The sequence below is a fragment of the Myxocyprinus asiaticus genome, chromosome 44 (assembly GCF_019703515.2).
Source record: "Myxocyprinus asiaticus isolate MX2 ecotype Aquarium Trade chromosome 44, UBuf_Myxa_2, whole genome shotgun sequence".
NCBI classification, from domain to species: Eukaryota; Metazoa; Chordata; class Actinopteri; order Cypriniformes; family Catostomidae; genus Myxocyprinus; species Myxocyprinus asiaticus.
Window position 1 is genome coordinate 22,519,948 of NC_059387.1, and position 13,542 is coordinate 22,533,489.

Consider the following 13,542-nt stretch of genomic DNA (forward strand, 5'->3'; position numbering starts at 1 on the left):
GGTAGCGGTAACTTCTCACATATAATCAGATCGTTTTGATCACACTAGGGTGGTCCCTGAGTATGGAGTTATATATGTGCCACAATTACGTGCGCAAAATGATATTTTGAGCATGCAAGATGATATTTTGAGTGCACAAAAATGTTCTGCACGAGCAAGATGATATTTTGAGTGCACAAAAAATTTCTGCATGCGCAAGATGATATTCTGAGCGCACAAAAAGTTATTTTGCATGCGCATGAACACAGTTTTGTAAAGCAATGTATCTTCTTTCAAAGATAATTTCCTTTTGAGCAAAATAAAATAAATTTTGCACTTGAATAACGTTAACTTGAATGTTAATTTGTTCAGAATTCTGATATTTGTGCAACTCTGGGTGGAGTTAACACTGGTTTTTGTTCTCTACTCCTACCCACTCTGCATGAAAAATATATTTTTGCATGCTCAAAATATAATTTTGTGCGCGCAGAATTGTGGCCCAAATATAACTCCATACCTGAGGCGTGCGATCAAACCGGTGCATAATCTGCATTCGCGCTGATGTTTACCAGGAGAGAGGGGCAAAAGCAATTGTAATAATGAAACAGCTGCTCAAAACAGTCTTTTCAATGTCATAATATCTTTATTTTATGTTACCAACATTCAAATAAATCACAGAAATAATGGAATAAAAGTTTAAAGCTGTTGCCGTTTGAACTGGCTGTTTTGATGCGGTGATGTTTTTTGACGTCAAACAAAGCATGTTTTAGGTAGTAAGTTAGTCCATTTGAGCCTTCTGCCAGTTCATTCATTAGTTATTTTCACCACTTCGGAGCAACAAGTGGAATGGCTAGTTTCTTGGAACCACCTTTGCTATGACCTATGCTATGTAAATTTGGTTCATTTTGTAGATTTGGTCGATTTGAAAAGTAATACGTTGTATTTGTATAAATTGTTAAGAATTAACACAATATCATGTGTTATTGTGATACTAATTTGTATCGTGATACTTTACCTGGTATAATATCGTAGTTAAGTGTTGGGTAAGTTACTGATAACTCTGAAAAGTAATTAAATTACTCATTACTAATTTTCTAAAAACCCATATTAACTTTGACCAGATGGACAAGAAAAGGATAGACATCAAATTATTCTTTTAATTCTTTCAAATAGATTAATTTTATATTGATTATATAACATCAAATAAATTATTCTTGAATCGTTGTCACCCTCAGAATTGAACTGTTCCTAAATGGTTAATAAAATCTGTAACTCAAAATCGATCACTGTCTTTATCATTTATTTTTCAAGCAAGTACATTTGTTGCAAAAGTCTGTATTTCATGTAAGCATTGTAGGCAACATTCGTAACAGTATAGTAACAGTAAACAGTTTAAAAAAGTTACAGTGGCCCCTCAGCAAACCAGAGCATAAGGGAAAAAATATTGGTTTACCATTTATCACGTGCTGAAACTTTATTTGGACTGAACCTTTACAATCTGGAATCATGTGTAATGGTGCAACAGTCACATGAAGTCCTCTTTGACACCTGAACTTCTTCAGAACATTGAATTTTAGTCACACCTGCGCTAAAAACAAGCTAGATGCAGCGCAACACATGCAAGAGAGCGCAGGTATCGAGGTGCATTTTTAAATGCTGAAACTATTTTTAACTTGACACGGTGTCTAAAATCCATTGGTCCTATGCAATACTCAAAAGAAACAGCAAGAAGCACTGCAGCAGTCAAAGACGTCCTTTTAGCACATGATTACATCAGAAAACAATTAAAACATTGGTGTGAAGAGCCCTGCAATCTCTCAAAAGTGTTTATCTATGTTGCAGTGTCAAGTGCTTTAGTAGATAAATGTGCTTGGACGTGCATGTCTTCTTATCTGCATTTGTCATAAACTTGCAGTAATGGGGATATTTCCCTTTAGTAAAACAGCCAAACACAATTAAATTACTAAAAAGAGTAATCCCTTAGTTTTCAAGGAAAAAGTAATTTAATTACAATAATTACTTTGTAACTCTTTACAACCAAAACTGGATATGATTATGGTATCGTGACAACCCTAACATAGACCAACAATTAAAAAATAGCACAAATGAGAAGACCCGTGGAGCGCAAGGGTCTCGAGATTGTCAGGGATGCTTTAGAAATGAGGCCCCAATAGCAGGAATGAGTAAAAAATACGATTTATTTAAATAAAAGAACACAAATAGAAAACAAACACTCACAAGGGAGAAAAACTGAAAAGCAAAATGACAAACTATAAACGAAAGACAAAATTACAAACTGGACTGGAGACAGAGCAATCAAAACACCGACTGAACATGAGAAACAACATGATCCGACAAACACAAGAGGAAAGTGAGCACAATATATACAGACTGAGCACATAAGGAACAGGTGAAGACAATCAACATAACGAAGACTATATTAGAAGGTGAGGCCAGAAAGAATGAGGAGGCGGGGTTGGGACAGCACATGGCAAACCACAACCCTGACTACGACACGTGCAAATGCACAGCACAAATACACAAAGAATATAAATAGACAAAGAACATAGGGCAGACTGAGTTGAATTATTGTTTTACTTGACACGCCTTCTTAAAAGGGTGCCTCTTATCGCGCTAGATGCTGACAAACAGCAAGACACAATGAGCGAAAACGGTCAACCCCCCTGGTGATTTATCTGTTGAGTAATGATTACAATGCCCATATCTAGTCAGAACAAGCCAGTTATAAAAGTAATCAGCAATGGCCTGATCGTTTGCTTGGAGAGATGTGCCAGCAAACTAGACAGTATCAGCAATTCATAGTTTGTCAAGATGCTTTCAAAGCTGATATAGCCTTCAGCTAGCAAGACCATGTTTGGACTCAAGAGTCTTTATCAGAGGATAACTTATCCCTGAAACATAGTGTGAAAAAAATTTTTTTCCTCCCCTCAAAACACACTGTGCCTTTAAAAACAGCTTGAGTTAAAGCATCTCAGGTTTCTCAGGAGGAGGATGTTGTCTACTTTCCCTGCGCTACACAATAATCTATGGCTCCTGTATCAGACAAATCCATCAAGCTGGTCTGGAGAGATAAGAAAATTGGTGCATTATTCGAGTCCATAATAGCCTGCTGCACTCATTTTTGCTTTCATTGATCTGAAAACCCCTGAGCAGATGCGGGGAGGATGCAATACAGCTTTGGTTAGCCTAAAGCTTTCCCCTGCCCTGGTTCCTCGAGCACAGCACCATCAAGGTCAACAAATTTAGAGGCAATGCAAAGTCAAACACCTAACGGTTATTCAAAAGTAGCAGTATGGTCATGAAAATCTAATTAAAGGGATATTTTTTTCCAAAACTGAAAATTAGGTAATTATTTACTCAACCTCATGTTGTTCCAAAACTGTATGACTTTCTTACATTCATAGAACACAAAATAAAACATAAAGCAGAATGACAGTCTCAGTCTAAATTCACTTTCATTGTAAGGAATAAATATGTGATGTAAGTGAATGGTGTCTGAAACTAACATCCTGTCTGACATCCTCTTGTGTGTTTCATGGAACAACGCCATATAACATGAGGATCAAATGAACATAAGCTTGAAATCAATCAGCGTTGATAAACTGCAAATGACTTCATTATTGGCCTTGCGAATATATTGTTCTGTCACAACTAGTAGTCAAATTTGTACACTGCATCTTTTTTATATGCATATCAGCATATGTGTGCATGTACTGTATACTGAGTCCTGGGAATATTTCTTATTCTCCAGGGAATCATTCTCATCATTTGGAATACAACATCAAAAAGACTACAGCTACAGCATCCTAGCAGTAAGATACACTAAATATAGCTCCTCACCTAGTGTGAGGCACACATCTGATTTCCCCATCCTTACTCAAGCCTACCCAAGAGATCTGAAGCTCTCTTACTCACCTCCTTAAAACAGAGCGGCTGGATTAGCTTAACTGAGGATAACATCTGTATACATGTAAAGCAGTGGTGCCGAAACTCTAACATCAAAGAGCTGGGCAGCACTGTATACTGTCTCACAGAGAATAAATTCCACCTCACCATTGTGCAGTTCTCCAAATACCAATAATTTCACTGATTTCAAAGAGCCTCGGTGGTGAGATGCTCATAGGAACGGTCCTCTTTTCCCATATCTCAATCAGGTTTATGGGCCATTCTCAATTAATATCGTCATCTTTCGGATCCACAGAGACCAAATGGTATTACAGATAGCTCTTAGAAAATGGCAGAAAAGTCCATTCAAAGTGGATAAATACAGAAAAGCTTCAGCTGGCATGGTACCAAGGTGGTGCTCGACAACATTTTACCCAAAAGCAGGCTGTCAAGCCAACCTTAGGCTGGAATAAATTTGTACTAGTGATAAATAAATCCCATTATGGAAGTGCATGGAGTGTTGGACATGTATAAAATATCACCAGGGGTACCAACTCTATTTTTTGCTGGTTAGGTCAAAGGCCTGGGCTCCATCGGCAGAACAAAATATTTCATGAGGGAGCTATTTTTTATATTCGTTTTACAAGGCTTGTAAGAGCAATACCATCATGCTGCATTGACACAGTGTGAGGAGAACATGACTATAATGGTTAGATGAAATCTATGGATAGTTCCGGTACAACTAAAGATTGGAAAGTCTTAACATCAAGCATTGCAGGAACACAAACCAATGCCATTGCCAATTTTAAAGGGATGACATCAAGACATTTTTCTTACAGCTTTGATGTTTAGATCACTAATGCATTCTGAATGAGTCAGGGACAGTCGGGAATGAGCTCTATTTGAAAACTAATGTCTTTGGGTCACGGGGGCTAATTTTGTTGGCTGTCAGCTAATGTGTAAAAGCATGTCCACATTAGACACCTTCACAATGCTCCAGTTATTTTATCTCCACTCGCACTACTATACGATAAATTATTGAAAGCCACTCAGTCCTTAGCAGAATGTCAGAGATCGCTGTAATTTCAACCTGTTATAGTAAACATACATAATCTCCCATACATAATTCATGCCCTGTTATGTATGGCGCTGGTATTTTAAAGCCTGAAGCTTCACTCGAAACGATTGAGGCAGGGATGTATATTCAGTCAAGTCATTATCTGTTTTGATTATTTTGACTTAAAAGCTTGGATTAGATTGCAAAACTGGTGGCATTTTTCTCTTGTCACCAACCTTGACAGAATGTGCAAAGTCAATAACTTATTTAAAAGCCATTCTGAACTCTGAAAAAGATCAATGACATGCAACTTTCTGGGAGGAGAATAGATAGTTTTAGTAATATAGTAATAGAGTAATATATCCCAATAAAACAGATGCTTGAGCCTTTCTGTTCATAATTTGGATTTTTTGAAGGTGAAATGAGGGGAACAGGTGGTAAAGACAATTTTCTTCAAACAATATTTTTAGCTGGCATATTTCGCTACCGTATCCCAAAATGGAAAATTCCTCACTCTGTTTTCTTTTAATCGTATTATCCAAGCATAGTTGAGGCAAATCTGTCTGTCACAGAACAGCTCATTGTTTAAGAGACCCAGATTTTGACAAAATGTGCAGTTAATGCATTTTGCCTTAGCAGGGTAATAAAGTGGTCCTGGATCAAATAGGAATATTTCCAAAAAGAGCTGCACGATTATGACAAAAATCACAACTGACAATTATTTTCCTTGATATTGTAATTATTAAAATTAATAGAGTTTACAATAAAATACAAATTTTGTGTGGGACAACTGCATGCTCTTCTCTGCACATGCTATTTTCAGCTGAGAACTGTGATCCTGAATTACTTAATATGCATAAAAAAACTAATAAATTATAATTTAAAATAATTAATTATAAGGAATAAATAAGGAATGAATTCTTCACAAAAAATTAGCAATGCAACAACACTACGATACTGGGTTTTCATTACTGATTTGACGATAGACCAATTGAAACACTTTTGATTTGTCATTGCATTCTTGCACATAATGAAAAAGCAAAAAAAAAACAACAAAAAAAAACATTGTAAATATAACATTTTGACACAATGGGAGTAGACCTAAATGGAGGACTTTCATTGACACTTTTCACGATTAGTTAATTGTGGGAGTTGTACCTGTAATCTCGATTACTTTTTCTATTAATTGTGCAGCCCTGTTACAAAAAAAAATACTCCTATTTCATATACCTTCAGAGGACTTGGCATATGATGCACAAGCTGCACAGACTACTTTCATGATCATTTTGGGTGCCTTTTGAATAGACAGACTTATTTTACTGTCAAAAGACTCACTCAAATGAAACATGCTAAAATGCACAGGCAATACTCAAATTGGAAATATAACAGCTTTGTTTTAAAGGCACCTGTGTACTAAGACTACATTAGAATTTCAGAGCGGCATTTTCTATAAAATCCTGGACATAATACAACATTTTTGGTGAACTACTTGGAGAAAGCGGAACATGCATAAGAACTGCTTTTTATTTACATAGAATGGAGATTTCTTTGTTCCAGAAGAGACAATTATGAAGATATTTACAATAACAACCTTACTGACATCCACTTGTTCTGGCACACAACTTCCTGTTCTGCTGCATACTGTCTTAATACAACGTGGCATGCAGCCAGCTGTTGTTTCATTAAAATTACAAAAATACAAGGTATTACCCTTCCCTAAATCAAATGTTTTCGGTGCAATGTGCAATATAAAAGACAGTTTAATAATCAGCATTGGCATGATAAAAGCAATGTTTGTGACATTAATCCTGACAGATGTTCTCAGATACATCCAAACTGCAGATACAAAGTGAGACAAAACCATGTCTTTGCTTTTACAGCTACAGTATAGATGTGACAGAAGCCGTTTCCTGTTTTTCTAGGTGTCAATGCGATATAAAATATTTGTCATTACTTTGCTGCACATTAGGCTATTTCTCCAGCACAATCATCAGAGTTCATGTACATGTTAGAGAAACTATTCCTCCACACAGCTTTTAAAATATCAATTGACAGACTCTGTGCATCAGTATGGATGTAAATTGCATTTAGCATAAACAAAACTGCTTGACAAGACTAACATTATAGTCATGACTGGTTTAGAAAAATACAAATCATATTAAGATGCAATATGCTCCTAAAATCTTTAAGAAGTATATGATGAACCAACCAACCAACCTTCCTTCCTTCCTTCCATTCGTTTATGCAATACTTTAGAAAAAATAAGCATATAAACCTGAAAAGAAATAAGCTTTGTTCATATTTAAATTATGTGTTCTGTAACCATAAAGAGAGATAATCCTCAAGAAGAAATATTAGCAGTCTGAAAAATGATTTGTCTGGAAATTCTATTCTGGTATGGTTAGGCTGCAACTGGCAAATAGCCACAAATAAAATGATGTACTGTTTAAAGCTATGCACTCATCGCTATATGCAGTTGTCGGTAATATAAATATAATATAAAGGCAATATAAAGGGTCGCGGATGAGCTTGATGTGATGTCATAACATGATGATGGTCACATGAATATGAATTAAATTGTACTCAAATTCCTAGGTAACCTTCTTGGACCATCATTCACTAACGCTAATTAATATTCATAAGCCATAGTTTATTTTCATGATCTACAGCAATAATATTGTGCCATTGATGCATTTAGTATGTTCAGGTTCTGTGTGGATATTCATGATTTGAAAAGCTTTCTTACATGTTTTTTTTTTTTTTTTGCATTTAGAAAAAAGAAAAGAAAAGCTTTATGATTAAATAAATATTTTTGCACAACCTTTTATTGTTTTGTTTTTATGAGTTCAATACATTCACTAGCAATTGTTATAATCAAAAGGCAATCGAATTTTATTTAATCATGTGCATTTATTCAGGTTATGTAAAAATTATGAACGATGCAGGTAATTTGTGTATTACTAACACAAATGCATTCTTATAGCATTCATCACTAAAAGTATATTTCTGCCTAACTTTGTTCTGTTGCGTTTGGCCGTTTTTTGTTCTATCGTCATGTTTGTTCCAACTGGATAAGGCCTGTGTCCCAGTGAGGCCTGACTCAACCTTGAGGGAAAGATAGCATGTTGTGTTCTATCTAATGATGTCATTGCAGGGATTGTTTGGAGTTCTGAAAGTGTTGACTAAGTCAGAGGGACTGGACGTCAGTGCATCTAAAAGGAGACTCACCTCTGACCCGTTTCTGCTCACCAGCTTGAAAGATATTTTAAAAATATAATCTTTTGAATGGTTGCATTCACATACAAAACACCATGTTTGGATGTTCCTAGAATTATCTGGACTGTTCACCTATCAGAACTCTGTAGTCGTAAGAGATTATGTAAATTAATTTGCATATGTCTATAATTACTGTTGTTTCTGTAATCTAAGTAAATTTGAGTTTAGATCCTCGACTCATTTTCTGCTTCTGTCATTTGCCAGTGGAAATGTGGAGAAATTTGTCTTCAGTAAACTCTCTCTCAACTGACTGAAACTCAACTTTGACTCCTGGTCATTATTGTTCATATTGTATTCCCCAACACAAAATCTTTTTTTTTTAATTTTTTTTTTTACAGTATGTGCTTTTCTAACAAATGTCAAACAAATGTGGATGGCCACAATGTCACAGATTAGTTGGATTAGGTTTATGTTTCTTTAAAAGACCATGCACCAATGAAAAGCAAAGCTGAGAAACACCCTCCAAAAACTACTGAATAAGCAAATGTGATAGCTACTCACTGTCAGCTGTGGTGTATTCGGGTGGATCCAAGATGCCAGACTCATGTAGAGAACGAATACATGAGTCCACCAGTTCCAGACCTGTGTTCAATTCATCCTCAATGTCTTTCTGTCCATCTTTGAACCAAACAGAGGGAAGTCAATAATTAATCATGCTTGCACACAAGCATTCAGTCACATACACCACAGATACTCCCTAAAGCCCCACCTGTAACACTTAACGTTCTGACCTCATGACCTTTTCCCATCACCTGCTCACCATGCAGACACACAGTCTAAGACTGAGAATACTAGGATGACCCTGATAACCAACATGCTGTGTCTGATCCAACTGCCAACTGTGGTGTAATTTGCCAAGGGATAAATGGTTACACAAGCTCCCTTAGACAAAAGATTAACCTCTCATCGAGAGTGCCACCCGTATGGCCGGAGAGCAGTAAGAAAAGCTGGAATACTTTGCTGTCTTTGGACACATACTGTTTAAGAGAGAGATGCAGACAGCAAATGCGTCACATTCACAATGATTACTTAAGATACAGAAAACACAAAGAATTTTGTATTTGATGAAAAAAATGTGTGTTTGATATAAGGAGAAAATAAATAAGCAGACACAGTGCATCAATGTGTGCATGTGCATTATAATATATATATATATATATATATACGTATACATATTATATATACAGTATATATATATATATATATATATATATATATATATATATATATATATATATATATATATATACACACATACATACTGTGTATATACATATAATTACAGTACATTCCATCTCCATTTAAAATGCCTTTCTTTGCAAGAGGACATATATTCACATTAGAACTGAGTATGTCTTATATGTATCATAAAATGCGGCCTTTAAGAAATCATACATTTTCAGAGTATTTTTTTCAAAGACCGATATCCATATAGATGATGCAATGATATTTTATACAAACTCCCTATCACAAATGCAGCCTTGTTACATCGTACATTTTAAAAAATGACATTTACCTTGGGTATTCCAGCGAAACTGCTCATCAGCTGAACTGAAAGAAGAAAAACAACAGGGTTTTAATTAAAGTCGTGCCCACCAATCATATTATACATGTTCATACATACGCACTGTACAAATATTGAGATACAAGCTGAATTTCACAGTGAAATCACCGTGCAGACACACCTTTCTTTCTCTCTGTACGATACAGTAGTAAAGGATATAAGGGAATAATTGTTCGAACACAACAATTCAACGATGTCTAGTCACAACACACATCAGAGAATTTGCAGGAAACTAGAGCAGGGCAAGCAACAGATTGATGCCTCTTCATACGAACGCAGATTAGTTTCCCATTCTCCCAGGTCTGGGATTAAAGGTTAACTGGGGTAACGCTTCCCACCCTTCGGACCATCAATATTATAAAGATTTCCAATTCAGTTAGAAAAAGAATACAATTGACGTGCAGCCACATGATGGGAATGAGATTGGTGCAGAATATTGGATTTCCTGGCTTGTGATCGAAACTGCTGGTGCCCGGCTGGGCCACAGGACAGAGTAAGTCAATGGCGAGGGGGGTGTGGTGGCTAAAATCAGCTCTGTTGTGGTTGACTGGCCATCTACTGTATAGAAGCCTTCAGGCATAGCACACTCACCCATGATTTTGTGCTGCAGCAGCCTGACAAACTGAATGAAGTGTGGCAGCAGACTTGAGTGCTTCCTCCAATGAAACGTCTATTTATCAGCTCTGAATTCTGTCAATCTTTGCTGTGTGGCATCATGGAAAATGTGTGCATTTATTTGTCTGACCAGCCAATGCATATTTCACACACTGGAAAGCACTTTCTCATAGTAAACTCTAATCTGACTGGGTGGCTTCACAAAAGTAAAAAAATAAAGGCACATAGTTTTTCTTTTCTTTTCCTTTCTTTTTTTATTTTTATCAGTATGCCTGGAAATAAAGTTGTGTTTCTAAGCTATCAGGTTGTTAGGAATGCTTTTGTGGTTGGATTTGCCAAGGTTTGCCAGGTTTGTGACATCACATCTTTGAAAGATATTCAGAGTTTTGTTAGAGGCATTTAGTAGCAAGTAAACTAGATATCCACTAGCAGAACTGTATATTCTGCTTTATTTTCTTAATTTATGTCAGCATTTGTTTTTACTTAAGCTCTACACAATTGTTTTTGTTTTTTTTTTGTTTTTTTTGTTTTTACTATTTTTCTATATGTTGTCTGTACAACTGTTTAAATTATTAAAATAATTGTTGTGAATCACGTGTCAGCAGCTGCTGCGGTTCCCAAAAACCAGCAGAACATGTGGCGCTAAAGCACAGAAAGTTGTTTTGACCACCACCATTAAACACTGAAGCAGTGAGGACGTGTGCTTCATTTGCATCAAATGCCTAAAAAACTGAAAATATTTTTTAATCTTATGGGTTCTCTTAACATGTACATTATATTGCTGCATCACTGCCTTGCATCCCTTTAAAAAAGCTCTCTGATCTTACATGGATTGTCTTCAAATATCGCTGCAATTTTTTCCTTTGCATTTAATCTTACGTGAATTCTCTTATATCTCTAATATAACATATATCGTTGAATATTTCCCTTTGTATCACCTTTTTTAATAAACAACTTTACGTATCTTAAGTGTTTTTATTCCCCAAATATTAATAAAATGAATGCTGTGACTTGCAGTGTGTTTGTATCAAAATACCTTTGTACACCAAAAACGTGGTATTGTCTCCTCAAAATCATTATTTCTGTGCAGCTGTTAATAGTCCTTAACAGCTGTGGTTGGCAAGTATTAGTGTCTAATAATGGGTCAGACTGAAGATAGTTTGTTGGGTGAAGTATTGTATTTCTTGAATTGTATAGACTCTTTTGCCCTTTAAATGCAGTCACGTTTAATTAATAACATGTATTGAGCAAATTTAGATACACATGCAATAAGATACAATCAGTAGTTCAAATTCACAACATCTGTTACAACAGTCATTATACAGAATGTGTGCATTACGCAGTGAATAATTCTTTTTACTTAACATACATGCATGGCAGTAGCATATAATCACTCTTATTTCAAATGATAACATGTTTTAACCATTAATATAATCGATTCTTTCTAATCACCCCTCAGACTGTGTACACATGTGCCACCTACCGTACCAGGGTAAAATTGCTTGTCGATTAGCGCCACCTATTGCAAAGGCATGAATGTGCTAATGGCGGTTATTCCCTTCGCTTTCTATGGGTAAGGACTCTCATTATCACATCGTATTTGGTTGAAAAAGGCCTTTACAGAGCTCTCTGGAGCACTTGGTTCTGATTGGTCAATCACGCCATCCAGTGATGTCTGATAACAGTACATGACCGCACATCTGGTGATAAAGTGATTTTTCACCAGTCATTCGTTTATTGCGAGTTATCTTTCCTATTTCTCGTATCATTCTGTAATCTTCATGTAAACTAACGACATTATTTCAGCATATCTCTATCAAATCAAACGATGTCCATTTACTTGTTTGAATTGCAAGCAGTCTTGTAACAAGCTGGATAATGAGCAGTCAGACGCAGGGACTAAAAACGGTTCAAGAAACAAAAACGAATGACATTTTTTGCAGAAAATAACCGAAAACTGAAACAAAATGATTTTCAATTTTTCCAGAGTGAAAACTTTATTTTTAAATGCTGGTAACCGGTCATAACCGGTTAATTTTGTTCTGATAATTTTTTAATGAAACCAAAGGCCAAATGTTTATTACAGTAAATATTTGGAACTAGACCACTTCATGTTGCCTGAAAAAAAGGAAACATGTCCTTTGATCCAGAAGGAAATGGCTGTATCACAATTGCCTGTTGTGGATCTTGCATTCTGTGAATGAAGACCTTTTTTAACAACTATGTAAATACTACATATACATGCATGGCTAATCCAGATATAAGGAAAACATTATTAGAGGTAAAGAGTGCATTTCTCAGTTGTTTCCAAGTCTTCACTTAATTATTGTTAGATATGATGCATTAACACAAATATAATACTGCCAGATTTTGACTGAAAAGCAGATCTGTAATTAGAATTTTACTTAACTATTAATTAACTGTATGCTTGTTATGATTTCTATGCTGATAAATCCGCCTCACAGGAAAAAATTTAATTGCTTATTTTCACTTATTTTGGTGAGGCAAATGTCTTATTTGGGGCATGTTTTTCCAGACCAGGTCACTTGTTTCTCTTGCGAGATCTAGCAACATTGCAACTGGTATTTGTAGTCAGGTGGTCAATTTTGAAATATAAACACCTACAAAACATGAAAACTGGAGGTAGGATTCAGTTGTTTCTGGAGACTCTGTGGCCTCTTTCTTCTCACATAATAGTGTAATTTGAACTCAAATAAATATTTAATATCCATTTAATTACTTATTTTGTAAGTAGCTGGGTAACAACAGGGTAATCTACAATCAGCCGGTCATTACTTCAGAATAAACCCCTTTGGTAACCCAGACATGGTCATGGCCACCCTGTTGGGGTTAATTTTCTGATAATAACCAGCAGACTGTAGATTTTTCCTTAATAGCTTGTAAAAAACAAAATCAACTGTGATTGATCATTTTACATGTCAGTAAGATGGCTCTTCTTATCAAAGTGGGCAGTTCTTAGCCTTTGGTGTTTTAGTCAAAGGTCTGGCCATGTAAGACTAGTGTTTACTGACAAAACAATCCCCCTCATTTGACATACTCTTTCCCTGCCCACCACTGTCCCCCACTGTCAGGCAATTACAGGCATTTATTTATTCAATCTATCCTAGGGCTGCATAAAACAGCA

At 35.8% G+C, this 13,542-nt stretch overlaps 1 protein-coding gene across 3 annotated transcripts in view; it reads right to left on the bottom strand.

The window, feature by feature from the left end:
• Positions 1-13,542, bottom strand: part of LOC127434765 (catenin delta-2-like) — a 426,842-nt gene that overhangs the window by 203,067 nt on the left and 210,233 nt on the right. For all 3 annotated transcript variants that reach the window (XM_051687724.1, XM_051687723.1, XM_051687725.1), the window contains 2 exons: positions 9,735-9,769; positions 8,720-8,836 (listed from right to left, as the gene is read on the bottom strand). In XM_051687724.1, the coding sequence (XP_051543684.1) occupies positions 8,720-8,836; positions 9,735-9,769 (152 nt within the window). The remainder of the gene's footprint in view (positions 1-8,719; positions 8,837-9,734; positions 9,770-13,542) is intronic.